Genomic DNA, 26,320 nt, shown 5'->3' on the forward strand with positions numbered 1-26,320 from the left:
ATCCATAATCAGCGCAGAGCATAGTAGCCAATCGTTGCACTTGGTCGACTGGAGGAAGAGTCCCTCTACAAGCTGGAGTCCATCGTGAACGGTATTTCATCACATACTAGGCGGAATTGAGTCTTCATGGATATCACGCCCAGCACCAGAGAATGGCGGGTCGAAATGTCTCGAGAATGGGATGTGCGTTCAATTGCCTCCACTCCATCTGAGACACAGTCCAACGCGCAAGTTGTTGACGCGTCACTACGATACAGGTTCTCGGACCTTTCCCCATCCATGCTCGGGAACAGCACTTCCTTTCTCCTGCGTTTCCTCTCGACTGTGGGCATCCATATTGATCGTATATCTTGAGTTTGAGCTGATATGTGCCATTGGTTCCAAAGTGTCTGAGTGTATAGATTTGACCCGCACCTATCCATCTGCTTATGCTGATGGTGGATCCGTCTCTTGGTCCAAAACCAGATCGGATGAACATGAAGGTCTCAAGGTATCTCATCCCAATATTCGGTGGGAGCAACTTCGTGCGACCGAGGGATGGGCTGCCCTGCAGCACCATAACGTCCTCCGGACGTATCTCACCGTCTATCCTCCGGATTCTAATCAAGAGAGCCTGAGGGACTGAGAAGGCCGATCCACGCCTGCGTGTCGAGTGCCTGCAGGGTGCGTATTTTACCGTTCTACCAGGTGACGAGACAGCTTGGACAGCGCATCTCCCGGAGTGGCACATGGGGAATGTTTACGCTCTGGAGCGCGCACCTCTACAGTTTGTCTCGCTCCCGATGTCTCCATATCAAGACAAGGCGACCCGATATCAAGTAGTTCTTTGTAGTCCTTACGAGGTGATTGACTTCTGGAAGACTAGGAGTACCATCTGAATTCTCCACCATACTAGATAAGACTCTTTGGTGACCCTCAGGCATACAACTCGGCATATCCAATTCTAAGCATCAATTTCACCATCTCAATTGATACCCCTCCACCACTTAAATCATCACCTTATTTGGCGACACCCATCGTACATGCACCTGCTCACGACGTCATACCAGATTTCGTCAATGGCAAGCCGTTCTCCCGGACGCTAGGAATTGGGCTTCGAAACGTCGATTTTACCCGCAAAACTGGATCAGGATGGTGGACAGTAGTCTCGGCTGCGATTATACCGTGCGCAGGGCTTGGCCTTTCATTGTCCAACCTTCCAACTGCAACACGACTCGCCCCGACTCAAACACACGTACTAACGCTTGAGCTCCAAATTGACCCCGGACTTATCCCCACCAATATCACAGAGATTGCCTTCGAGATTACAATTTCTCCCTGTCTTGATGGATCTGCATACAGTGCGGTTGATGAGCAACAAATCTTCAGAGTCAATATTCCTATCAGACACATTCCCATGTGGACTTCTATCAGTTACACCGCCATCAAAGCGACATATAATTTGAGCTCCAGCAATCCTACCACGTTCTTGGTACTTCCCCCTCGATATACAAATAAAGAAGGCGAAGGAGAACTGAAAGAACCGATTCTAGCACTGCGTATGTTATTGTCTACGCCTGTTAGCTCCCTGTTTTTTTGGATGTTGATTTTCTCTTCTATTTCTAGATGGCGCAGGTGTCGAAATCATTACCCAAACATTCTGGGCAGACAGCCTCCCTCGACAAGACAGGGCATGGGTGGTCATTCCGTCTGGTCGAACTTCCTGGGTAATTCACATTCCAGTGTCCTCCTTTGCTGATTTGATTGATCGACGACAGGGTCTCGATTGGCATGGTCCTTCTGCTGCTGATGCCTTTGCTGCTGTGACAGCCCTGCATGATATACTATGCGCAGGGTTCACGGATTGGGTTTATCCTCGAGATACCAAGGTTATCGTTATAGGTCATTCGAATGGAGGACAAGGTGCATGGTACGTAGCCAGTAGATGGCCAGACAAGGTGAAAGCTGGTACGTTGGACAGACTATGCTTCAGGCTTCCATTAGGATGACGGTGAAACTCAGTCGTAGCCGCTGCTGGATACATTAAGTCGCAGGCATATGTCCCATTGACGATGTCGAGGTGTCATGAAACCCGCACATGTCATGACGTCGGGGCTGACTAGGCCTCTGGCAGATCCACGCATTTCATTGACCCAGCGCTCCGAGCTGTTCTCGAAACATCGCTCCTAGCAGACGACAATGATTTATTCCTTTCTAATCTCGCTCACACGCCGGTACTCGCAATACATGGGTGTGTCTGGTAATAGCTTTTCGTGGTGAAGCTGCTCAACCACTACCAGTGGTATGGATGATAATGTCCCGCCTTGGCACACTCGTGAGGCAGTGAGCGTGCTCAAGGAATGGAATCCAGACGCAGACGTCACGTATGTACTTTATGTACTTGTGCTGGTTTTGGTCTCCAATGATCGCTCATTGTTCTGAAGGTACCACGAGGAGCCTGGTCAACCTCACTGGTGGTTGGAGGTGCTTAAAAATAGTCGTGTTCAGGCGTTTCTTGACCGCTGTTCTTCGGACAACACGTTGAAAGCTAAATGTCGCAAGTTCACACTTACTATTGCTGTTCCTGCAGAGAGCGGGCCAATGCGAGGTTGGCGGGTGCATGCCCTCGAAGTGCCTGGGAGGTCAGTGACGTTCTCTTATCTCATAAGGTTTGACACAGCAACGTTTACCGCAGGCTTGGTCGTTTGGAAGTGTGCGAAGATGACGGAGGAAGAGTAAACGTCAATGTCTCGAACATCAGCGTTATTTCCGTTGACCTAAGCAACGCTTCTGTCAATGACCTTGTGATCAACGATCAGATGGTCTCAGTTCTGCACGCCAGTACGGGAGCTAGAACCCTCTGGCTCGAACAAGACACTAACCACAACTCAACTGGTTGGAAGGTAACGTCCTCTTGGGTATCTTGATATCCGAATGTTCCTCATAGCCCGTTGAGATAGGCAGTAGATTCTTATGTAGAGAACTTCCAACAACCGTATGGTCGTGCCCAAGCTATTCTCAGCACAGACGGAATCATCGACATCGTGGTTCCATCGCTATATCACTCCTTCGAGTTGTCTGTAGCCTTGCGGATCGCTCACAGCCTGCGAACTTTCCATTCTCTTGATGCGCGGATATTTTCTGCCCGCGAAGCAGAAAATGGCCTGGCATGCGGTGGTAACATGATCATCATCGGTTGCCCAGACTCTTTGCTTGTCAAAAATCTTCTGAAGCTCAGCCAGAGCGAATGGTCTTGCGAAAGAGGAACTTGGGGTTTAAACGACAAGAAATTTGACCGCCCTTCTTCTGGTGCGTCAGTTTGAGGTGGCATGCATGAGAGACGCTGAACGTTTTGCCTTGCAGGCTTGCTTTTCCTCACCAAGAAAACATCAAACACTTCAAACTTGGTGCTTTTCTTGCAATCAACTGATCCTGGAGGACTTGAGCGTGCACTACGATTATTCCCCATCCGAACAGGTGTCTTGGTACCTGACTGGTTGGTAGTTGATGCGAGAGCAGATAGGATAGGGGCAGGTGGGGCAGAGGGGGCCGGGTAAGTTCTGGTTCCTGTATAACACTATCTACTCAGACATGCTTGGCAGTGTTTGGGGATCAGCTCATAGGTCAAATGATGGGAAGTGGGGATTCAACGCTCGCATGTCATGGCTTAATTAGCATAGAATGCCCATAGGTGTACATAGTATTGTAAAGGTAAAGGAACTTTTAAAGGGCGCTATAAACATCGACGAGCCAGCTGACGCGTGTCGGCAAGGTTGTGCAGCAGGTTTGTCATAATCAAAGTTCATGTTACACCTTGTTCAACACTTGAAAACGGTGAAAGGTTGTTACAATACAGTGAGTGCAGTTAGAGAACAAGGAAAAAACCCAAAGAAACAGATATGCACGACAGATAGCAGGAACAAAGACAAAGCGAGTCTATGGCTGATAGATGGACCTCGCGACCTACAATGACGATTGAGCAAGAGTTTCAACTAATCAGCAGATCGACTCACACTCTCAAGCAACATGGTGACTTCGGGTGCGACGCGAATAAACTCCTTGTTCCAGAACTCGTACTTCGAATTGCGGAGCAACTCAATGAAGGTGACCAGAGCACCCCACGGATGAGGGCGATGTACGATGAAGCGCTCCAAAAGGACTCGGGTCATCACTTCCCGGAAGCGATCGTCCTTTACCTCAACGAAGAGGTGGAGAAGGAGAGAGCTGAACCAATGGGTATGGGCATTGGGATATCGCAGATGAAGAACCACGGAGCTCAGGAGGTGGTGTTGTCCTACGTATCACGTCAATTTATATCATATTGATCAGCAGACTCGTTGGTACTCACCTTCAACATCTAAATTAGCAGCTAGATACTGTAGAGCAACGACGCCAGGGTCGCTTGCGACAAACACAGAGGAGCCACTCCTTGCCTTGGCCTGAGCAACTGACGACACCCCAATGTACATTACAAGGGAATTTATCAGTGACAGGTTGTACGACTCGGTCGAACCCTCTGGTACGCCGGGCAGCCTCAAGCGATCTTTGAGTGTCGTAAGGAATGAAGGGGTCCCACGATTAAGGAGGTATTGATCAAGGTTGTTGCGGAGATCGGCGCTTTTGAGACCCGAAGCAAAATCGGATAGAATGGGTGGTATCGGTCCCATTTCGGGAATCGAGTCAAATTTGATGTTGCGTAGATGGGGGTCAGGAAGGATGATAGACATAGGGAAGGCGCTGAGGATGATGTTGCGAAGCTGGATGCAACGCGGAGGAATGACATCGCAGAGACTAAAGTAGTATTCGCTAAGGAACTCTGGGAAGTCGTGAAGGAGGACGAGGAGGAGTCGGAGGGAGCCGCGATACAGATCACGAGATGCGAGTTGGAGATCAGCCTCTTTCAAAAACGGAGCCAGGAACTTGAAGAGGGAAAGAAGGAGCTTGTGGAACGCGGACCAGCCCTGACGGAACTTAGGTCAAAGATAGTCCTTGGAAATTAAAGCGCAAATCTTACCTCGCGGTTCTCGGACAGCAGTAGTTTCGGCATGAAGAGTCGGTGCGAAACAAGACAGAGCCAAGAGAACGCGAACCCAGGGAAGTAGGTGGGTTGCAAAGAACTGAATGTGTCACTGCGCGATTGTGAGTGACAACAAAAATGAAATACTGGAAATTATGATTTACCTGATGGCGATCAGCAAGTGGAAGTAAGCTGAGCCTAGATGTTCTGCGATGGAGTGTAGGTCACTAATGAGACTGGAGAAGAATCTGAAGAATGGCTTCTGTTGGAAGAGGGCGCCTTGTTCTTCGTGCATATTCGCCAGAACGAGAACGAAAATCGACAGAATCTTGGTGAGGTAATGAACCTTCGCCTGATCGTTGTCAATCCCAGAAGCATCGCCATGATACTTGATGATATAGACAATAAGTCGCGACATCGCATCGAGAACTTGGAAAGCGTAGTCGAACTCTCCGGAAGCCATGCATTTGATATAGCTGTTCACACTTGCTTCCGCACACACACGGAAGAAGAATGAAGAAATATCCTCGACCTTCAAGATCCCCTGCTTCGTGAGTTGGGAGATGAAGGGAACGAAAGCTTTCTCTGGAGAGTGAGACCTCTGGAAGATGGTAACCCATTGCTGAAACCAGATAAACAACTTCTCCCTTAGCTGCTCGGTTTCTGGCTTGACTGAGGGCTGGCGAACCACCATGCCCTCTGTTGGCAACGTCATGCTAGGTCTGCGAACGACTCGGAGGTCATCAAGGAGGCGATTCACCCTAGTACGCTGGTCAGCACACAAGCTCACTAAATTCGATCGCGACGTACTCTTCATTGGCTTTGCCGGCCTGTGCCAACTGCCCAAGAACTTCAATAGAGTATGTCAACTGACTCTGGGAAGCAACCGGGGGGTCGCTTGATAGACATTCGCGAATGAGACCTGCTGCGAAGTTTTGCAAACTAGGGCGAGGATCGGTAAACAAGTTCTTCGCCAGCTGTTGATCCTGGAGCGAAGTGTTGACAAGACCACTGCGTAGAAGAGTTACAGTAACAGGGATGTTGAGCTTGCGCTGAAGTGATGTGAGTGATATGTATATATAAGAAGTACCGAGGACTAACCTCATCCTCCGCATAGAGCAGCCACGTAATAGCCTCTTTAGCAACCTCTTCGAACGAGTGGCACAACTGGTCTAACAAGGCAACATAAATCTCCCTGCCGAGCTGAGAGCTCGTCTTGTACAGGAGCTGAACAATTTTCTGAGACATGTGGAGAGGGGTGCGGTTATGATCGATGGAATTCGCTGCGACAAAAAGGATCTGCCGAACAAGGTGACGAAGATCATGATTGGGGGGAAGGGCAGCCAGAGATTGGATGGGCAACTGAATGATTAGACTCTCCAGGTCTCTCAAAATCGTCTGCACACAATGGTGAGCTTTCCGGCAAGGTGAAATGGAGAGCATACTTACATTAAAGCGGTCCATTGCCTCCTGGTGGGTCATTGCGGGATGGGACGCGATAGCTGGCTCTGGGGCGGGCGAAGCGGCATAAAGAGCTGGATTCAGATGTTCATTGCGAGCGTACGACACCGTTGAACTTGGCCGACTCATTGGTGCACCACGCTTCGCATCTAGGGCTGAATTGAGATGAGACGTTTAGACGAGCTACATTGAGGCGTCGATGAAAAACATACCGAAGTCCTCATAAACTGCCGCTTGATGGGGTTGCAGTCCTGTCGGCTTGATACGCAAAGGATCCGGAAGACTAGAGGAGAAGTTTGAGGGCGGAGCTGCAGGATCCCAAAACGCTTGCCCGCTGCGAAGCTGTTGACAAGTAAACGTTAGCTATACTCTAGTGACATATCTCGACCAAAATACCTCGCGGTAGCGACGACGAGCTTCGTATGAAGTGGCAAAGCCCTCATCTACATCTGTCACGGCCCGCTCCATAGCAGCTTTTTCAATCGCAGCACAGGCGACGTCCACATTGTCTTGCACCAGGATGGCCACAACTTGTTCGGATATTGTTTGCTGAAATGCTGTAAGTAATCGCCCAGCACGTTACAGGTATCAACCACTTACTTCATTGAACCCATGGTCCACCAGAGAAGAACGCAAGTGACCTCCGAGATTGCTCTTCAAAGGCTCCTTGCAGGTGACCAGTGCGAGACTCCCGGCAAGCTTCTGCGCCATCAGGTGCCCAGCCTTACGCAGCTTCTCCTCACTAGGCTCGGTTGCAAAGTCCTTGGCGACAAGCTCGCGAGTCGAGATGCCAGCGATTGTCACAGACCTCTCAACAACTGGAACAATGATCTAGTGGAAGATTGACTTCAAGCTGATGCAACAGAAATGAGCACGGAATGACTTACCTCCCGAACGGCACGGTCGACAGCAAGCTGCACTGCACGCTTGAAGGAGTGATTGGCATTGTAAGGTGCAAGCTGCGAGCTGATCACAACGCTCGTGGCCAAGCTCGAGAGAATCGACTCAATATGAGCACCTACAGCACGTTGAGGCTCGGCTGCAGGTGTAGGTCCGATCGGCATGACCTGGGAATCACCCTGCATATGAGCAGGATCAAACCCATTCATCGGCATGGAGTCTATGTCAGTGACATAATCTGGAATGGCAGGTCCTGTATCACCAGCAGTGGCTCTGTGGCGCAGGGCGTTCGTAACCTCGATGGTGGCGAGGTCGACATCGAGGCCCTTGCACAGCATCTCGATCTCAAACTTCAAGTTCAACTTGATGTCGGCGAACTGGTAGAACTCGACCAGTAGATTGATGACCGCCATCAGCCAAGGGTTGGGCGGCTTGAAGACCTTGGATTTGGAGCAAGGCTCAAGAGTTTTGCAAACGAATGGAATGGCGACAATGAGGCGGCCATGGTCAAAGCCCTCCATGAGAAGGTCCTTGAAGGAAAGGTTCTTGTGACGGACCGGCTTGTCACGAGCAAGCGTGATTGCTCCAAGCCACGACGCAATGTTCTTCAGGACCAAACGCTCCGAGGTGATCTGCATCGTCTTCTCGCTGTTCAACACCGTTGCTGCTTTGGCAAAGGTCTCCTGTAGGATGTACTTGGACAAAAGCCGTTTGTCAAGCGCGTCGAGGAAACGGAGATACAGCTGGTGGTTGTTTGGCTCGCTGCTGATGCGCTGGTCTACCAGATAATTAGCGAACCACCTCGAAAAGGCATCGTCAAACTGCTCCTTCATCTCCAACAACTTAGCGTCGAAGTTACTGGGCGCGAGGTTGTTCACTATGAACAGAATCTTGTCGGAAAGCTCCTCCGGAGGCTCGACAATCTCTGTATCGAACTTGTCAGGGCGGATAGAAGTAAACACGGGCGCAGGATCAGCCGTAAGACCAGTAGAGATGCCACGCATATCAGCATTACTGCGCGATCCGTCACCACCAGCAGCGATGGCACGGTGAATGACAGCTGTCAGGTCCGGGCGAACTTCCATAAGGTGGGGGATTCTGAGAAGAGCCTGACACAGAGGCTGCCATTCAGCAAGGCGAGTTTCAAAGCGAGATAGGGCTTGGAGACCAAACTTGAAAAGATTGGTGTCGGGGGGACAGTTAAGGGCGTCGACAACGTAACGGATAGCAATTCCGAGAGGAACCGAATCTACGAGATCATGATGAATGATAGAGCCAAATAGATATCCAGTCATGGCAAGTTCGCGAGCCGGGTAATAGGATTGGAAGAACTTGTATTCGTCGAAGAGGAAGTGAAGCATGCAAGAGAAGATCTCGTGGTCACGAGTGTCGGATGAGGCTTTACTGCGTTGTAGAAGGGTGATGACTTCGTCGATAGACGTCTGTTCGTCGTACATGTGCTTGTAAATGGCGTCAACCTCACTCTCAATCTCCGGCGAGTAATTGACCACAGTTAATCCAGGATCGATATCGCTGCCAGGGATGAGGTTCATGAGGCGAGGGTGAACCTGCAAACAGGAGTTGCGAACTTCGAGGCAGTAATCGATGTCGTCTCGAGGCATTTTGGCAGAACTACAAAAAGAAAATAAGCGAAACGAAAAAGGAAAACAGAAGGGACAGATACTCACTTATTACGGAGAATGCGAAGGAAAATGGTAATGGTGTGGGCATTCAGGGACAGCGTACGACTATCTACGGTGGGATCAGACATCCTAGCCACCTTCTCGCTCTCCATCTTGACCTCCAAAAAGGCAATCATGGCGCGCAAGAATTCTGCTCCGTGTGCGGTAACGTTATCGGCCAACCACTTGTCGAGGTTAAGGTACTCTCGACGCGATGCTAGCGATGCAACATCCAGGGCGAATGTAAAGGGTCGAACCTCGAGCAAGTTCTCCAGAATCTGGTCCCATTTATGGTCATCATGAGCGCCTTGAGGCTCATTTTGGCTTACCTTGAGGTCCTGAGCTACATCCAGGATCCTCGAGATATTGAGAGGATTTTCCTCATAGAAGTCGCGGAATGCATCGGTCAGATAGGTCGGCTCGATCTGCCATAGACGCATGAAGACCAGCTGGTGATTAGGATGTCCGGCGAGGAACATGGCCAGAAGTTTGCGAGAATATTCCACACGTATTTCGTTCCAGTTTGCATCCTTAAGGCCATTGAGGAAAACAAGCACGTGATGCTAGAAGAAAACTTACCGGCACTTGCAGCAAACCCATTTGTACCAATTCGGCGCTGATCTTAAGTGCCTTGTCGAGCATATCCCTGACACATGAGCGAATTTCGGTACTATCCGAGTCCGCGAGTCGTACGAGAACCTCGAAGACATCCAACGAATTCCAAGTGTGACTCTGTACATTGGCTGCAAGGGACTTGATTGTGGGGCTCGCAACCGCGACATCGTCCACTGTAACGATCCTCCTGCCTGGCAAAGACACAAAATTGAAAGTATCGGCGGGTAGTGAGAGCAACGCGTCAAGAAGTTTTAGTTGATATAATGAGTTGGACCATGTCCCCCAGAAACCAATCACAGCGTGAGGATCTGCGTCACGTGGGCAGTTAAGCAGAATGGCGATCAGAAGCTTCAAGGTAGCAGTATCCACCCCATGACGGTCAGGTAGATCGAATGCCTTAATAACATTCGCCCAATTCAAAGTCGCGGGCTGATCATGTACGTGAGGAAATGCAAATCTCGATACAAATAGACGCTTACGAAGCTGCTCAACGCCCTCACCAAAGCTCCAACATCACATAAAGTTGTTCCCTCCGCGGCCAATCGAGCCAAATTGGACATGATCTCCACCAATTGAGCGTCTCGAGGAGGATTGGCGTCCGAAATCCCAAAGCGTTGAAGTAAAGCGCAAACAGTATCAGGATCACTTGTGATGTCAGGACCCAACTGAATCAGCGTCTGAACCAGGGAAGTCCCAGGGGGCAAGCTGCGCAAAAGGGTTCGGATTAATATTGGACAAAAGCGGTAAACGGGTTGCCCTGACCTCAACGTTGGAAAAATGCGCTGCAGGATAGGAGCGACAATTTCGGGTCCATACTTTGCCTGCGCAGCAGCAATGAGCGCTTGACGCTGCGTGTGGTCAAGGATTGGGGTTTCAGAAGCAGACTCGGAAAGAAGATTTGACATGAGTTTCGCAACTTGCTGAGGAGAAAGATCGGCGTGGTCGAATGAGGGGTGCTGACAAAGTGCAAGTACTGCGATTTCGAAGTCGTGTCGTATAAGCGTCATTGCTTGGGTGGCAAATTCCTTCCTCGTGGAGGAAGAGACGATGGCCGAAGACAGGACCAGTCTCTCCAAAGGACGTAAAGCAACCCGATCAGCAAATCGCAGGAGATCAAAGTGCCTGAATGCGTCCCCTTCACCCTTGTCTATGCCCTCACGAAAACGGTCAGCGAGAAAAGGGTCACGTGCGAGTCTTTGAGTTTCTTGCACGAGGAGTCGAAAAGTCAACGCAGTAGAAGTATCAAAAGCCGATGGAGGCGCTGAAGATGCTAGTCTGCCTTGGGAATGAACAATCAGACGACGAATGAAATGGAGGTATGTGTCAAGTCCGTGCTGTTCTGAAAGCTAAAAAGGAGTTCACGGTAAGATTCAGTGATACAAGAACAGTCAATCTGATACTGATAATACTGACCGAACGGATTTCAAGCTGATTGCGGTCAAAATTGTCTTCTGTGAGGGTAGAAAGAAGGAAGACGATTTGAGCCTTTACAATTGTATGTATATTGGCGTTTGGAGGATTATCCATCGCCGAAGACCTGGTCGCAGTCTCCGGGCGTCGCGAGACGATCCCACCAGAGGACGCCGTTTTGGATAGCGTAAGTAAGAAAGTAGAGAAAGCAGGTAGGCCGAGTCCAACACACACCAGCCCGGTGGCAACTCGTCCTCGCTGCCAACACTCAAATCCGGTTCCTATTTTAAAGCTCCGATTAAACGTGCTAATATTCAACATTTATTTTACCCCCTGTCAAGCGATAGTGCATACAGCTCTCCAGTACGGTTCATTATCGATAAGTTGAGCATCGCTAACATATATTTACCAGGAAGCTCATACATTAATTGACCATTCGTATGTTGCGACTTGTCATGTCATGGGTTGTAAAGGCCACGTCACTAGGATCACACGATCACGGTACATCACGAGCACTCTAACGAGCTCACGCTTGTAAATCCCATAGGACCTAGACACAGACATCACGAGCGATTGTGACGCCCATGGCGGTGCGGTATTTTAAAACAGTCAAAAGCATTTCAGACTTCGATGTGAGCGCGCTGACAGTCAACGCCTTTGATTCAGAGCGTCAGTGACGGCAAACAAAGTTACTTGAGTTCATATTCACCTCGACCTTCAAGAGCGTGCATAAGCAATTCACTCGCCTTGACATATGCTTTTGATGCCAAAGACTCACTGCGATAAAGGTTGGATATTAATATTGTCATTGATAAGCTGTCGGGCGCCAAAAGACTCACACTTACTATTGCTGACCGTGACAATTTGTGGCAAGCATGTATCCAAACCTCGGTTCTGCGATACTCGAACTTCATCTAAGATTAGTGACCAACACTTGAATTGAATCAGCTTGCAGACAAATGTCTTAATCATGTTAATGGCTACAATCAGAGGACTGGGCCGTGCACACCTGACATTTCCACGACCTATTGCAGATCAGTGAATGTATGTCATATGATGTGCCAGCGTCCAACTCTCCTGGACAACATTAGGTTTGAGTGCGGTTATTCCATTCGAGGATTCTAAACCATGTATGCACTTCTTCCAGACTCCCTGCTCTTTACATCTTGATGGGCTTGGTGCTGATACGCCACAGCGGCAGGGCTTGGCCGGTCCGAAAATGCTGATAGTTGCAGTGATATTACTGCATACAGAACTGGTCCTGTGTAGAAATGCTGTAGAAAATCATAAGTAGGCTGTACCAGGTTGTCCCACCATCAGACTTCACAGCAATATTGCTGACAGGAACCTACAGGAGCACGATACAACCTCAGGGACGAAACTCGATGGAGATTCAACTTGAACGAATCTGTCCATATTATATAATCTCGGGTTTTATCCTTCTCTCATCGGATGTATGTCAACATACCGGTCAAAAACTCCGCGATGATCTGAGGGCTGTTGATCAGTGGCCATTGGCCAACGCGGTTCCGCCTCACTGGTCCGCATCCTGAAGTACTTAAGTTCACCGGCGCTGCGACTTCTCTTTTCATATCCTGCTCCTGCTATCCTGTCGCTCGTCTCTTGCGTTTCAGCTACATGGCTCACAAGCTCTTTTTTGAGCGATTTTTTCCACTGCTGAACAGACAATCTTGTATAGCTCATTCAACCCGTTTCGTAGTGCGCTGAACTTCACATGTTCCCTTGGTTTCAAAAGCAATGGCGATAATACCATAGGACTCGAAATGTGCACTGCGTCGCGCTGTCATGCATCAAATGAAATATTGCCATTACTCCGTCTCGATGTGTGCGTGTTCTTCGTTGAATCGGATGTTGATGTTGCGGTTCCCGAATGTAGGATTGTCGGCACTGCTTGCGCTATTGCCTAATGAAAATGCAGCCCGCAGTGTTTGCATCAGGTCTTGATTGCTATCACCGTTTGCCGTCTACACGGTTGTCGCCACAATACATTACTCTTCCGGGTTTCAATAACCGGTAGTTGCTGAAAATATAATGGCGAGAGGTGATTCAGGCTGACCTGGTTTCGAGCTGAACTCATGATCCCGTAGTTATCAGTTGGCTTCGTGCTCCCTATATGCTCCTAAAGAAGGTGATCGACGGGCATGAGGCTTGAATGACGCGGGTTAATTACAAGATCTATGATCCGACTTACGAGTGACCTCCCGAGATCTCAAATCTCTGGTACAATTACTACCTATCGGATCGATTGCCTTACGTGCAGTACAGGAAGTAAAAGACTGGCAGAAGATGCTGTACTTAACAGTGGCTGCGTTGGCAAGTTTGGGCAGTGCCTTCATGTGGAATCTTCCTCTTTCGAATTCTAGACAAACGGCGGAAGCATTTTTCTTCACATGGCCCTCTCAGTAATTCACTTATATAAACGGACCTCTAACTTACCAGTCCCCCAACCTTTACCAGTATGGGCCGATCAGAAGACAACATCTCCTTCCGGAAGACACCTCCTACAATGCACGTTGCAGCGGCCCAGCATGGCAGTTCGTAAGTGAGCTGTAGCTAGTCAGAGATCAGTGACTCATGAATCTCATCGCAGCACACTGCCAGCGGGGTACTCTTTGCGTCAGAACTTTTCACCTTTGCTAGAATCCGGCCAGCTGAGGTGAATCTTTACCATCAAATGACCATGCCTTCCTTATCGGTTTTTCAAGCGATATTGGAATGCATTCCTATGAGTACCGCCATCGCCCACGTTACTATCCACAGTCTAGGTGTGTTATTCGATAAATGGGCGACTGCTCCACTTAATGGTGATGTGGAGGGATGTGATTCCACCTTCTGGCACCGCCGGCCGTTCGAGGTACTTGAAGTCTGTGTACGGCATCACCTGAAGCTCATATCTTTTTCTTTCCTAGTGCATACAGCTCTGCAGGAGCCGGCCAGCCTGCTCAAATTCCAGGTGGTGTTCCAAATGGAGAATCTTTTATTGAATATCCTGCACAATGGGACACAGCATCTAGGCCATTCAACGACACTACTCCAGTATTTGTTGCGCCATTTTACGGAAGTCATGACATTGCTCAGAGCTATGAAAGCAATGTCACACATATCTTACAGCAGCGGTATGAGGTTTCTCCTACTGGCACCGGCGATGGTTCAAGGTATTCGAGTTTGCGCACAACATCTCAGCTGACGCTCATTTTTCCCCTTCATTTTCTTTATTTCAGTGCAAGCAGCTCTGCAAGAGACCAATACAGATTGGATGTTGGTCGGCCTGCTCGAGGCCCAGGCGATATTTCGAACATAAATTTTGCGATTGCAAATCCTGTGCCGTCGCGACAGGGCATAGCATTTCAGCCGTCCAGCGACACTCCAGTGATCGTTGTGCCGCCATATGGAGGCAATCCCATTGCTCAGAGCTACGGAGGCGACGCTAGACATTTCTCACAATTGCATGTCGCAGAATCATCCAGCTCCACAGGTCCAGCTTATCTTGGTTGGAACATTTTCCTTGATAACCTAGCACCCCCGTACCCTCCCTCGCCGTCACCATCGTCGATTTCATCCTCCAGAACAGACACACCTCATCCCAGCACACAGCACCCAAGTCCCTCTGCTGACCATACTCCCCAAGCTCCGTCACTTCATGAGCAACATGCTCATCAGCCAAGCGCCCTTCAGGTTTTCAAGGTCGGTGACTATTTAATAGATGGTGATGACCTTGCAGACCAGAGTACCGATCACGGGAGCATAATCATTGGCGAATGTCTTCGCACGGACTCACCGTGCCGCCTTTGGGTGAAAGTCAACAAAGGTTCACTCAAGCGTCACGCGCAGAAATGGCATGGTGTTACTCGTGGAGATGAGACCAGCAAGGTCCCATGCACCTGGGATGGGTGTAACATCCAGATGCAAAAGAGCGCTGTGGCACGGCATACTCTGCGCCGACACTTCGGCGAGACATTCCGGTGCAACGGGTGCTCGAGACTTTTCTCTCGAGATTACTCTTGGAGATCTCATGCTAAAATGTGTAAGTCTGGAGGTAATGGATACCGTGTGATGTACGGCCGTAGCACCCGTATCGTCAATGTGACAGGCGTGTCTCTGAGGCAGGTTGGCCAATAATTCTGGGTGGGTGCGTATGATTCCTGTTTTTCCCTTATCTCGTTGATGGCGAGCTTACTTCTGCATCAGACGGGACCTATTGAACCAAAAGGTTCATTCAAATCAAGCTGGCGTGATTTGGATTCCACTCGTTCGCGCAACCTATCAAGTATTGACCATTGTGCATAGAGCAACTTTCCTACGATCCATCTATCCTTACTACCCACAGTCATTATTTATACCCGTCACTTAGCTCATTGCAAACTCGCTACGATATGCTACGATCAATCACGTGACGCTCATGACGACTAATGCCTTTTTTTATATATCCAATTTCTGTCCTTTTCAGAGTGGTACTCTATGTAGGACAATACAATCTATACTAGAGACCCCCAGTGTCTCGAGTGCATCTCAGGTTCGCGAATGCCCTGACTAATGCCTTTAGCCTTAGGGGCAGCTGTGGGTTCAACAGATGTTTGACGTTACTGTACTTGTGTAGGTGACGCTGCATCGTCCTATGAACAAAAAAATCTGTCCCTGCCACGCAATTCCGCTTCAAAACTGGGAAGTCGCATCAACAAAAGAGACTGGAGCACATATGACAATATATGCTACCTGAAGCATGTATGTTGACATATATTAGTAGTAATAGTATGATACATATACGCTGAAGGATCGAGATAGTCCCGGATCAGAGAAACTCAGCACTGGTGATCGCACGTTCCACCAGGCGCCTAACTTGGTGTGTGAAATAGAGCTGCTATCATACTAGTAGGGGTAAGCTAGTAATACGCGTAAAAGTTCCAGGTCCTGATGGCAGGTGGCAGGTGGTAGGTTGTGATTCTAATGGAAGGCGAACTATTCGTCGCCGAAATTAAAATTTCACGCAGCTTGTTGTACAGCACCGAATCTGATCTTTAGCCAGCAATTGCATGTCTAGGGTTTGACATGAGTCCCCACTGGCGGCACATACAGCATGGCTGAGCGCTGAGCGCTGATTAATGATTATCACTGGTTTTGCTAATATATGGCAATCTGTATGCCTGTGCTATGCCATGCAAGCACGGCTCTTAGTACCCTGCACACTTCCTTGACTACTAAGGTACTTATGTGGAGGAGGGAAGCATGGAGTTTATTGGGTGGCAGATCAGCGCTCAGCTGTAGTCACTGTCAGCCACAATCATCGTTTATCGGTAAGTCGGTAACCGATAATCGGTAAGTCGGTAATGAAAATGGGCCGAGCTCCTACGAAGTATATAATCCAGAACACCCGCCATTATGATGCTGTTCTAAGTTTGATGGCACTGACCATAGCGAACCCCAATTTCATTCTTCGAGTATCACTACGAAGCTTTCAATTAGCGACTCCATCAATGCCTAGGGTGTAAACATACTCACCCTATGGACAAGTTCCAACGGTATCTCGCAAGTCAGCCCTCCATAACCATGCAACTAATCGGAACCACTCCTGCCCATCACTGAATCAGCTTTGAGGCCCATGAGGGTTATATCGATTGATGTCCATACCACTAGATGACATGGATCCGACTGCTAGCTTTGGCCAGGGCCTGGCCATGGGCCAAGGCCACCCCTTCAAACGATCACTTCTCCGAGACTTACTAAACCGCTGGCTACATTGTTCTTATGCACTTTCCTTTTTTATGTCATTGGAGCGGCCAACGTTGCTGTACTATGTCCATGCACCGCCTCCTGCCAGGCCAGGCCAGTTGTATGCCAGGGCCTTTAAATATGACACCGTGACTCGACTCGTTTCTGAACACAGGCCATATACCTTACGCAGTGCTGATTATTTCTTCTGCGTCTGACTTTTCTCGTTCCCCAATTTGATTCACGTACTAATGGCAAACAGCAATGTTGTCACAGGTCCCATTCCGACTGCTACACAGCAGGATCCGTTGTCACCGTTCCAGTACGTCTGTACTTTGGTTGGACTCATCAAACCTGACAGTTCGTAGAGCACCTTACATCGAAAGTGTGGTAGTATACCTTCCTCTGGATATTCATCAGCTGCTGGCGGCCGCACTAGGGGGACCACACGGTCTAATGCAAGTGTCCTCTGTCAAGTGCAACTCCGTCCTTACCTCCCAGTTTTGTATAGGAGTGCATTCTTGCGTTCGTCTGTAGAAGTACAGATTAACAACGGCACTACGGGCATGCATTACCTTGGTCACATAAGGTGTGCGTTTCGATACATACGTGTTCAGTCTACGTGACAGTAGTACAAGGGAGGTATTACCTGCTCAGAATCATTCCCCCGATGCTATCTTTGATGGTCATTCAAGGTAATCGAGTCTGCGTGCTGTTCGTCTTGGCGCTCATACTTTCTGTATTGATTCTGTAGTCAGCCAGTTGCAAGAATGGCTTCACAATCTCAGGAGAACATGTATTCATTTCATCAAGCGCCGCGCTGGGAGCATTCAACAGCAACCCGCGGTGCAGGCTCTTCTAGCTTGGAGTCGGAACTCGGTAACCTGATCGGTCCTCCCCATCATCTTCCATTACCTCGGGAGCTGTCTTCGACCATACAGCCCAATCTTCTTCCTTCAGTAACCTCATTTTCAGCGTTCTCAAGTATTCCCGTCGCCTCGTCGAGCACCCAGCCACCTTCCCTTGGTGGTAGCGAAGCCTTCAACCCAGTCACCTATACAGATCGCCAAATTTCTCATCATACGGAATACGGAACTCGTTCACCCCACGTACATCAGATTCCACAGCCTGATTATCCTTGTGCTTATGTCGATGGTCTCCCGATTGACGAAGAAGACCTTATAGGCGGTAACACCAATGATGACTGGATAAGTGTCCATGAATGCTGCCGCGGAGACTCTCCCTGTGGTCTCTGGGTGAAAGCGGATAGGCGCTCTATCATACGGCATGGGCAGCGATGGCATAGAGACGCTCGAGGCGGTGGAGATAGGAAAATCGCTTGCCCATGGTTGGGCTGCACCAGGGAGATGCGGGCAAGCGACATACCACGGCATACTTTGAGCGCTCACTTCGGTGCAACGTGGATTTGCAGGGGCGCAGGATGCTCCAAAGTTTACACGCGTCGCGATACCTTCAAAGCCCACTCTCGAAAGTGTGACAGTTTCGACGCGGCTATGGAATACGACTCCAGTACCCGCGTCATTAATAGAAGCAACGTTTCAATACATCATGATTGAGTGAGTCATTCGTCTTTTACTCTTGTTTTTGACCGAACTTAGTCAACGTGCTTTCCTCAGAAAAAAAGAAAGAATGGAAAAACACACGACGACCCCTTCATTGCGCATTCGGACGCTATCATATCATATTGTCGCTCGCATTCACTATTCCTATTATATATCCCTTAGATCAACCCATATGTCACTCGCATTCACTATTTCCATCACGACCACACTCGCTCCTTTTTGACCGAGACTTTTGCCCTCACGAACCCATTATGCATTACGCAAAACATGAAAAATTATGCCATCAATTGTCCATCTTGCTGCACAAGGCAGTTCTGTTACGCGGTGAGAAGGTTCAAGTTTACAGGAAACGGGAGGGTTCGATCAGCCAAACAAAGCCTGCAGGTAAGAGTACTTGTTGAACATTCGATTCGAAATATATTCCCTGGAACTACCTGGAACTATTTTCTATTATTAGCCGGCCGGTCGAAAGACAGACAAATAAAGGGAAGTGACATGCAGGGTCCCGTGCATGTGCTCATTGAACCACAGCACAAACACAGACAGCCAATGCACGGCAAAATCAGGGCTGCGAGGGATATTGACTATTCTGTTGTGCCTGAGCCATAGTAGTCCGATGCTGCGACAGAAATGCACCATTATCAAAGGCTGCCACCCTATCATTGAACGAAGCTAGCTCACCTGCATCAGCCGAAGGGCCTGGTCCATTTGTTCCTGTGTGAAATGACCACCGGGATGCGTAGGAACAACAGGGAAGTAATGAGCTGGCCGTGGGGGGGGATTTACAGCCATCTGAGGAGGCTGCATGGGTAGCTGTGGTTGTGCGGAGGGTGGTCGGGGAGAAGCAGCGTTGGATGGCGTGCCTATGTTACGTGGAGGACTTGCTTGCGGTGCTACGCCAGGCGATGATGTTGCAGCGCGTGACTGATATGGAGGTGGTAGATGGGCACCAGCAGGAAGGCCGTTGATAGTGGGAACGGGGCTACCTTGTACTGGCACTTGGGATTGGGATTGGGCCTGTGCAGGCCGCAGCGATAGCACGAGCTTGAGCTTGCAATAAATGCTGAGGAGACATACGAGCCCCTGCACCAGCTGTCGATGCCATTGGTGTTGGCATTCGCTGCTGCTGAGAGATATTGACCTGCGGCACGGGTTGATTCCGCATTTGCGGGACAACTTGTGCGGGCGGGGCTGTTGTTCTCGGCGTGGCATTTGGCTGCTGTTGCTGTTGCGGTTGTTGTTGCTGGGCTGCTGCTGCTACCGCTGCCTGCTGAGGTTGCTAGCGACTCACCATCAGAACAGCGCGTGAAAAAGGAAAGACATTGGTACATACACCAGCTGCAGCCGCGGCCGCTTGCAGCCGTGGGTCGCGCTGCATCATTGCCTGACGGGCAAGTTCCTCATGCCGACGTCGCGCAATGAGTAATTCTTGCTGCTCCCTCGATTCCTTATCATACTTCATGCGACTAAGTTCAGCTGGTGTAAGCTTTGGCATCTTTTGATACTGCCCGTGTGTATCATGAATGTTGGATGCCTTTCGCTGATTGACTGGTGAATTTATCGGTGAGTGCTGAAATGCGGGAAATGACGAATAGAGCCTCACTGGAAGCTTTTTGTGCTGCTTCGCGCTTCTTCGCGGCTTTCCGCATCGTCTCATACATGAATGTATGTCTCCGCCTTTTTTTGGTGTCGGACGATAGGCCGGCTCCAGGACTTTGGTTCTGTGTAACTGACATATTAGCTAACCGCTTGACGCCTCTCGTGGTCATCTGTCCTTGAGCTGAGGTTGATGCTGGTGGTGGTGTGCGCTCCTGCGTTGACAGGGGAACTGACATCAGGATGGAATCTATGTCCGCTGCCGAAGCAGCTGCTCCAACGCTCGAAGCATTCCCAAGGAGTTCGTTTATCGGTGGAAATAGTCACGCGCGAAGAGTTGAACGAGTCCGCGACCAGGAGCCAGTTATTGGGATATCTATCCGCGAAGGTTTTGAGAAGGGTGTCTTCATCTGAGCTCCAAATATGGTCTGAGCGCTTCTTGCCGTCTTTCGGTGGCAGTCCAAGGGAGTTAACTGCGGATGGTCTGCTGCCCTCAAAAAGATCTGTGGACAATAATCAGCACCACTGTCACTTTCTCATGCTAATCTTACCTGAGGCAGTATCATCCACTATCTTCCCAATTGCGCCATCGAAATCCACAGCCACTGCGGCTTCTTCAGCAAACATCCACTCCCCGTTCTGCCACCGCCTAGCAGGTTGCAGAGGTCCAAGAAGCGTCGGCTTGTTGTGCATGAAGCGACCCAACGGTGCCATCTTCGTGAACCCAGAGTCCTCGACACGCCTGTTATCCTCCCCAGACTTCCTATCTTTCTTCTTCCCCTCGTTCGAGCCAGAAGCAATATCTGGCACGCCGAGCGGTTGAAGGTCGGGGAAAATGTCCGAGAGATCAGGGATGGGCAGCGATGGCTGAATGCCAGGGTCGTCTGTAGTCAGATCAGAAAGTGCTATGACCAAGTTGAGGTCATCATCGTCAAGGAAAAGCTTTCGCTCGTCCGAGTATGCGATCTGCTCCCTAAGCGGTGCGTACAAAGTTGCCTTCGGCGTTTTGGACGACGATCCCGCAGGAGCAGCATCAGACTGCGTATTTTGCTGTGAGGCAAGGTTGGGGTCTGTTGAATGCGCCTTGAGACCAGTCTGATCATCGCTCTCGACCTTGGCCTGGTCGTCCTGCTGCGTGTCCACGTTCATCGCATTCGAGTCCTGCAGGGCTGACGAATCATCAACATCTTCGACTTTGGGCTTGACATGATCGGGGCCTGGGGTCTGGTGCTGACTACTGTCGGTGGACTCGTTAGATCCTGTGCCGTCTAGCGCTTCCTCCAAGGCATTGCGGGACTCTAGAGCGTCTACGATATCTCTTTGCTCTGCCTCTCCTTCCTCTTCATCGCCATCGGACTCGTCTGCCATAGGGGTATACCCATTGTGCTCCGCGGGTCGCGAGTCCATGTCTACGTCTTCTATAGGGGCGTCTTCAGAAGACCGCGGTCGCTTCCACAGAACACATATGCCAAGCCTAAGCCTCTCCTCGCGACTCCTAGCCTCATGCCACTCGAGCACAGCACTCGACAAGTTGAACGCAACAACATATTTCCAGCGTCGCTCCTCGCGAAAATCAACGCGCATCCATTTCTGACTAGAACGTAAGCCGCATGTACTGCAAGAATCATGGAGGTCATGCCATTTCGTCCATAAGATAGTCCCAGTGGGTCTTGGTCAGACCCCCGAGGTTCTTTTGTCTTTTGGGCTGCCTATAACTCCACTTCGCGACATTTTCGAGGCTTTCGACGCGTTCAAGGGCGCGAGTAAGCCTTAGCTCGGAAATGGCGACCTACATACTCATGAGTACTTCAGCTGGGATAAATTTACGCCACATACACCCCAGTCACGCGTGCTCAAGCACTTAGTGGCACGAGAGACCTTCTTCCAGACAGGGTTTGCACGTACGGTCGCACCCCACTTGGTCAGGCCCATCGGTGTCCATTCATCCTTGATTTTTCCGTCTGCTTTGTCGCGTTCCTTATCTCGCCTTTTCTGTTTGGCAGACTTGCCCTTACGGAGATATTCAGAAGGCAACGATTTGATCGGTGGTAGACTGTAGGCAGGGTTGAAATGATGATGAGGAGGAGGAGGATGGTTCCGTTGCACCTCTACAGGTGTCGAGGCAGGTGATGGCTCCTCAGGCGACTCGCTCTCGGCCTCATCGAAACTGAATGCCGGATCAGCCACTGGAGACGTGGGGGTCGGAATGAGGAGGGAAGGTTGGATAGATGCAACATCCACAGTGGTATGGACGATCGTGCGGGGAATGATTTTCTGCTTTTCGGTGACGGGCGAAGACGATGGAAGGACGAGATCGGGCGAGAGTTCTCTATCTTCTTCCATGGGCACGTCTATGCTTTCCTCCAGGTCGACGAGTGCTTCTTGGACTTCACTTACCTCGTCGAGGGTGAGGTTGACAGGTTCAGGGGAATGCGGCGAGAATGTACGAGACTTCGAGCGAGACGTACGGTGAGTCAGTGATCGACTGCGATGACTGAGTGACCGCACAGATGGTGACTGCGAAAGGCCTACGAGGTTCAGTTCATCTGGCTCGTCGTCTAGCCTCGGGCGCTTGCGCGATATGGAAGTAGCCCGGGGAGGTGACCCTTCGGGTATCGATGCGGCCAAGGGGTCATCGGATTCTGGAATTTGAAGTAGTACGGATGAGGCGGAGCGAGGTGAAGCAGGAGGTTCTGACATGGGGGAATCTACATCGATGACGTCCGGTAGGTCTATTAATTTAAATTCATCGGAAGTTGGAGATAACGAAGTGGCACACAGCTCGCTCTGTGGAATGTTTGATACCATGCCCGAATCGGGACTGGCGGGGATGAGCACGTTAGGGAAGAAAATTAGCGAACGACGCCACGAACTTCTCGTTGAGATCATATTTTTCTAACCAATCCTGTAGTCCATCTTCGTCTTCATCGTCGAAGATGGATATAGAACCTGCATTTTGTCGTTTCCGCATCATACGGTACATTTCACGAAGGAGTTCATTTCTGCGCTGTGAAATTGCTCTGCACACATACTAGTGTAAACATTGGGTGGTGGTATTGAGTATAGTGCACTCACTCAAGCTGTGCCACGCGTTCCTCCACAAGAGCTTCAATTGACAGCGATGGCATACCACAGAGAACGCTGTCTACCACCCAAGCTTCCAAACACAGATACGTAAATTGCGGACAGAAATCGGTTCAGAGATGGAAGTTCCAATGTCGCTGGTCGTGTTTGCTGAATTGTAGGACGTGACTCAAAATACGATTTTTTTCGGTGATTCCTCTAGCGTCAATATGATCTGGGGAAGAGAGGATGGAGGTCGGTGAAGGAGGGGTTACAAACTTACGATTATGAGGGGGTCGAGGACTCCCACGAACTAATACCGTGTCATGCTCGGACTTGATATTCATAAATCGGCTCACAGTTTGCTCACCGTCGTACGCTTCGTCGACAACTCCCACAATGCGTTCTGCTCGTCAAACAATGAGCCTTGCTCGCTCCTTGTCCCGGGCACAACGTAGAAGTACGTTTATTTCATTTCTGACAAAGCTCATTAATAATTGTTCTTAGCTCTGCACCAGACGGGAGTCCGGTATGCTATCACCAACCTTGAGATGCCAGCCATGTCGCCGACTATGACAGAAGGCGGCATTGCCTCGTGGAAGAAGAGAGAAGGCGAATCTTTCACTGCAGGAGACGTCTTGCTAGAGATTGTATGAACTTTCCGTGCTTCCGTTTCGCACACGAACCTCACGGACACAACAGGAAACGGACAAGGCAACTATTGACGTCGAGGCACAGGATGATGGTATCTTGGGAAAAATTATCGTTTGTCTCGTGAATTCATGACAACTGCCACCAGCACTAACTACATTGCAGGCCCCAGACGGTAGCAAGAACGTTCAGGTTGGCAAAGTAATTGCCATCCTTGCTGAGGAAGGGGATAACATCTCAAACTTAGAGGCACCAAAAGAGGAGTCAAAGCTAGCGCCTCCCCCTCCAAAAACAGAGACTCAGGCAGCTCCACCCCCGGCACCGACACCTCAACCTACAACTCCCAAAGCGTCACACCACCCGAAGCACTCGAAACACCTGCTGCCCTCCGTGATACGTCTCCTGATCGAAGGCAACGTTGCTGATGCAGAAGTTATCCCGGGAACGGGTGTTCGTGGCATGCTCACCAAGGGTGATGTTCTTGCATACCTCGGCAGAGCATCGAGTCCAATGGGAACATTCAAGGAAGCGAAGAAGGAGGTGCCGGTGCCGAAAAAGGTTGGGGAAGCTAAGGTATGCTGCATTCCACACGCTTGATCTCACACTTGTTCATATCATCATTCAGCCACTGGACGGTGCTGCTATCCGCCAACTTATTCTTTCTGGCTTTGCCGCTAAGATGAAGCCTGCACCTGGTAAATCATCCTTCTGTAATTCATTATGTATACATCAATTCATGCCTTCGCTAGCACCCAAAACACCAGTAACCTTCGACGCCATCATCGCTGACTACCTCCCTCCTTCACCCTCTTCACCAAAGGCTGCACTCGTGCCCACGTCATCGACGAATGTACAAGACAGCACTACCAAGTACTTCGATGGGCTATTCTAATGTTATATTGTCACCCTTATTGCGTAGACATTACTTAGATTTCTGGGCTATTGATGCTCATTTCATGAGTGCACGCGAAATTCATCACAGGTCATGTTACCTATCTATGTGAAATCTGTGAAGCACTGGTCTCCACGAGTCCAGCCGAGGTACAGATCATAAAGGTTTGCCTTTTGCGTTGAGAACATCCGATAGCTCGCTACACCCTCCACATTGTTTTCTCTTGCTTTAGTGCGCAACATCATCGTCCAAAGCAAGACACTGTTCCAGTCAGCTTCAGCCTTCAAAACTAAATAAAAAAACATCTCACCCGAAACTCGATGAAAGAATCTGACACCCCACCCCGCGGCCTTGGCACGGGCACTAAGAACTGCAAACTCAACAAACCCTCCTGCTCAACGCGAAGAGAGGTCTTTGTTGAGTTTTGTAAAGCTCGCAGCGTGCGTGATATATGTGAAAACCGATAGCTAATGTCGAGCGTCTCAGTATTTTCTGGTACATGCGACCCAATGAACTGTACCTGAAGCTGACACTGCGCGAACACTCGAACGTTTCCAGTACCTCTCTGTCGTTCGGATAGTCCATCTGCAGCAGTTTGGAACCAAAACTCTGTAGAAAGCCAGAAATTTACCTCGGTGGTGCCAAATGCTCCCGTTCCCTGGATTCGAAAGAGGGGTTTAGCGGGAACGCCTCTTTGCGCTCTCTGGACATCTGCTACGGGGTTGGCGATCAATGTTACTTTTTCGCAGGATGGATCGAGTTCTGAAAGGGCGTCACGGAGCCAGAATGAAGACTGGTCACTGTGTGAGCTGCGTCACAAGCCCAATGTGCATTGACAGACCTTGAAAATCGTCTTTAAGACGCTAAAACGCTGTAAGGCAGAAGAAAACAGCATTTGAGGAGGTGCTCAACGTCTGGTCAGCATCGAATGGTAGCTCTAAGTTCGGCTCAGGATCGAAGGTCGATATCTCACACGTCGTCGTAGGCCCTGACGAGTCTTCCGCACTGTAAGATACCTGTCCAATCGACCATGGCCAAGAGGTTTAAAACTTACAGAACAAGAGTCAAGGCGTGTCCGGGTCCAGCATATGTGAGACGCATGCTCGTCCTCTTCTCGTGACTGCCAAAATACTGATCGATGCGATTGGCATTAGGACGCCGTCCCTCGTCACCCCTCTCGTCCTCTGAGCCATCATCGGCGCGCCGCCACTGTTTGTTCTTCGAGCCTGCGCTACTCGAGGAAGATATGTTCGCAGTTCCAAAGATGTTGAGGCATTCAAGCAAGGTGTTTAGAGGGATTTCGAAAGAAGCGGATTCTCGATCGACATCGGGCGCAGATAACTGGGATGGGGCAGCTTGTAGATTATCGACATTGTACAACCACTCGTCAAAGTGGTCCGCATAGATGTACGACGTTGCTGTGCACCAATGATACGTATGTTTTGGAGAACAGAAAAATACGTACCCAGTAGTGTTCGCGCTTCCTCGACGGTGACAGTTATTCCGCTACTGGCTGTCAATGTCACAGATGCTCGCTTCAACCATACCGTATTTGCAGCGATAAATCGTAGTTCGAAGCAAGGAACTCACGTTCGAAAAACCAATCCCACGTAGTAGAGCGGTGAAATAACGAACGTCGTGAACAGATGCTGTTAAAAGAGGTTTCGTCTGATCTGCCTGGGACATCGTGATCTACTACATACAGTCTACGACTACTTAGTAAGTAGTCCAGTAATATAGCTAC

General features: G+C 49.7%; 7 protein-coding genes across 7 annotated transcripts; 4 read left to right on the forward strand and 3 right to left on the reverse strand.

The window, feature by feature from the left end:
- Positions 1 to 126: 126 nt before the first annotated feature.
- On the forward strand, positions 127 to 3,654 carry EDB91DRAFT_1235611 (uncharacterized protein; the record flags this gene model as incomplete). Its single annotated transcript, XM_041321338.1, has 15 exons — positions 127 to 183; positions 258 to 324; positions 387 to 583; positions 630 to 842; positions 896 to 1,538; positions 1,606 to 1,706; positions 1,758 to 1,947; positions 2,002 to 2,053; positions 2,114 to 2,230; positions 2,280 to 2,363; positions 2,424 to 2,621; positions 2,649 to 2,692; positions 2,947 to 3,288; positions 3,343 to 3,532; positions 3,603 to 3,654. The coding sequence occupies 15 exons, from the start codon at positions 127 to 129 to the stop codon at positions 3,652 to 3,654; spliced, it is 2,547 nt and encodes an 848-aa protein (XP_041181140.1).
- Positions 3,576 to 11,316, reverse strand: EDB91DRAFT_835284 (Not1-domain-containing protein). Its single transcript, XM_041328557.1, has 17 exons — positions 11,068 to 11,316; positions 10,417 to 11,000; positions 10,134 to 10,359; positions 9,619 to 10,083; positions 9,046 to 9,569; positions 7,345 to 8,989; positions 7,058 to 7,288; positions 6,854 to 7,006; positions 6,670 to 6,799; positions 6,446 to 6,606; positions 6,098 to 6,394; positions 5,807 to 6,048; positions 5,161 to 5,757; positions 4,994 to 5,108; positions 4,328 to 4,940; positions 3,993 to 4,273; positions 3,576 to 3,942 (listed from the first exon to the last, which is right to left on the reverse strand). The coding sequence occupies exons 1-17, from the start codon at positions 11,179 to 11,181 to the stop codon at positions 3,916 to 3,918; spliced, it is 6,405 nt and encodes a 2,134-aa protein (XP_041181141.1). The 5' UTR covers positions 11,182 to 11,316; the 3' UTR covers positions 3,576 to 3,915.
- Positions 11,317 to 13,543: 2,227 nt separating this feature from the next.
- EDB91DRAFT_1244913 (uncharacterized protein) lies at positions 13,544 to 15,204 on the forward strand (the record flags this gene model as incomplete). Its single annotated transcript, XM_041322472.1, has 4 exons — positions 13,544 to 13,623; positions 13,676 to 13,741; positions 13,995 to 14,240; positions 14,307 to 15,204. The coding sequence occupies 4 exons, from the start codon at positions 13,544 to 13,546 to the stop codon at positions 15,202 to 15,204; spliced, it is 1,290 nt and encodes a 429-aa protein (XP_041181142.1).
- A 2,101-nt stretch (positions 15,205 to 17,305) lies between these two features.
- Positions 17,306 to 18,535, forward strand: EDB91DRAFT_835682 (uncharacterized protein). Its single transcript, XM_041328558.1, has 3 exons — positions 17,306 to 17,486; positions 17,546 to 18,368; positions 18,429 to 18,535. Exon 2 carries the CDS (start codon positions 17,562 to 17,564, stop codon positions 18,366 to 18,368), a length of 807 nt encoding a protein of 268 aa, XP_041181143.1. The 5' UTR covers positions 17,306 to 17,486; positions 17,546 to 17,561; the 3' UTR covers positions 18,429 to 18,535.
- Positions 18,536 to 18,936: 401 nt separating this feature from the next.
- Positions 18,937 to 23,098, reverse strand: EDB91DRAFT_1235613 (uncharacterized protein; the record flags this gene model as incomplete). The annotated part of the gene is made up of 12 exons (XM_041321339.1): positions 18,937 to 18,993; positions 19,056 to 19,372; positions 19,416 to 19,653; positions 19,708 to 19,922; positions 19,978 to 20,185; positions 20,208 to 20,473; positions 20,522 to 21,560; positions 21,610 to 21,759; positions 21,807 to 22,464; positions 22,489 to 22,842; positions 22,871 to 22,990; positions 23,046 to 23,098. 12 exons carry the CDS (start codon positions 23,096 to 23,098, stop codon positions 18,937 to 18,939), a joined length of 3,675 nt encoding a protein of 1,224 aa, XP_041181144.1.
- A 334-nt stretch (positions 23,099 to 23,432) lies between these two features.
- Positions 23,433 to 24,576, forward strand: EDB91DRAFT_1079210 (single hybrid motif-containing protein; the record flags this gene model as incomplete). Its single annotated transcript, XM_041315103.1, has 6 exons — positions 23,433 to 23,493; positions 23,541 to 23,683; positions 23,736 to 23,798; positions 23,850 to 24,257; positions 24,310 to 24,379; positions 24,434 to 24,576. The coding sequence occupies 6 exons, from the start codon at positions 23,433 to 23,435 to the stop codon at positions 24,574 to 24,576; spliced, it is 888 nt and encodes a 295-aa protein (XP_041181145.1).
- Positions 24,577 to 24,804: 228 nt separating this feature from the next.
- On the reverse strand, positions 24,805 to 26,262 carry EDB91DRAFT_1047314 (Rad1/Rec1/Rad17; the record flags this gene model as incomplete). The annotated part of the gene is made up of 9 exons (XM_041313316.1): positions 24,805 to 24,837; positions 24,887 to 25,043; positions 25,097 to 25,161; positions 25,208 to 25,369; positions 25,418 to 25,439; positions 25,489 to 25,581; positions 25,631 to 25,994; positions 26,042 to 26,111; positions 26,167 to 26,262. The coding sequence occupies 9 exons, from the start codon at positions 26,260 to 26,262 to the stop codon at positions 24,805 to 24,807; spliced, it is 1,062 nt and encodes a 353-aa protein (XP_041181146.1).
- Positions 26,263 to 26,320: the final 58 nt, after the last annotated feature.

The sequence above is a fragment of the Suillus paluster genome, assembly GCF_016628075.1.
Source record: "Suillus paluster strain FC165 chromosome Unknown EDB91scaffold_8, whole genome shotgun sequence".
NCBI lineage: Eukaryota > Fungi > Basidiomycota > Agaricomycetes > Boletales > Suillaceae > Suillus > Suillus paluster.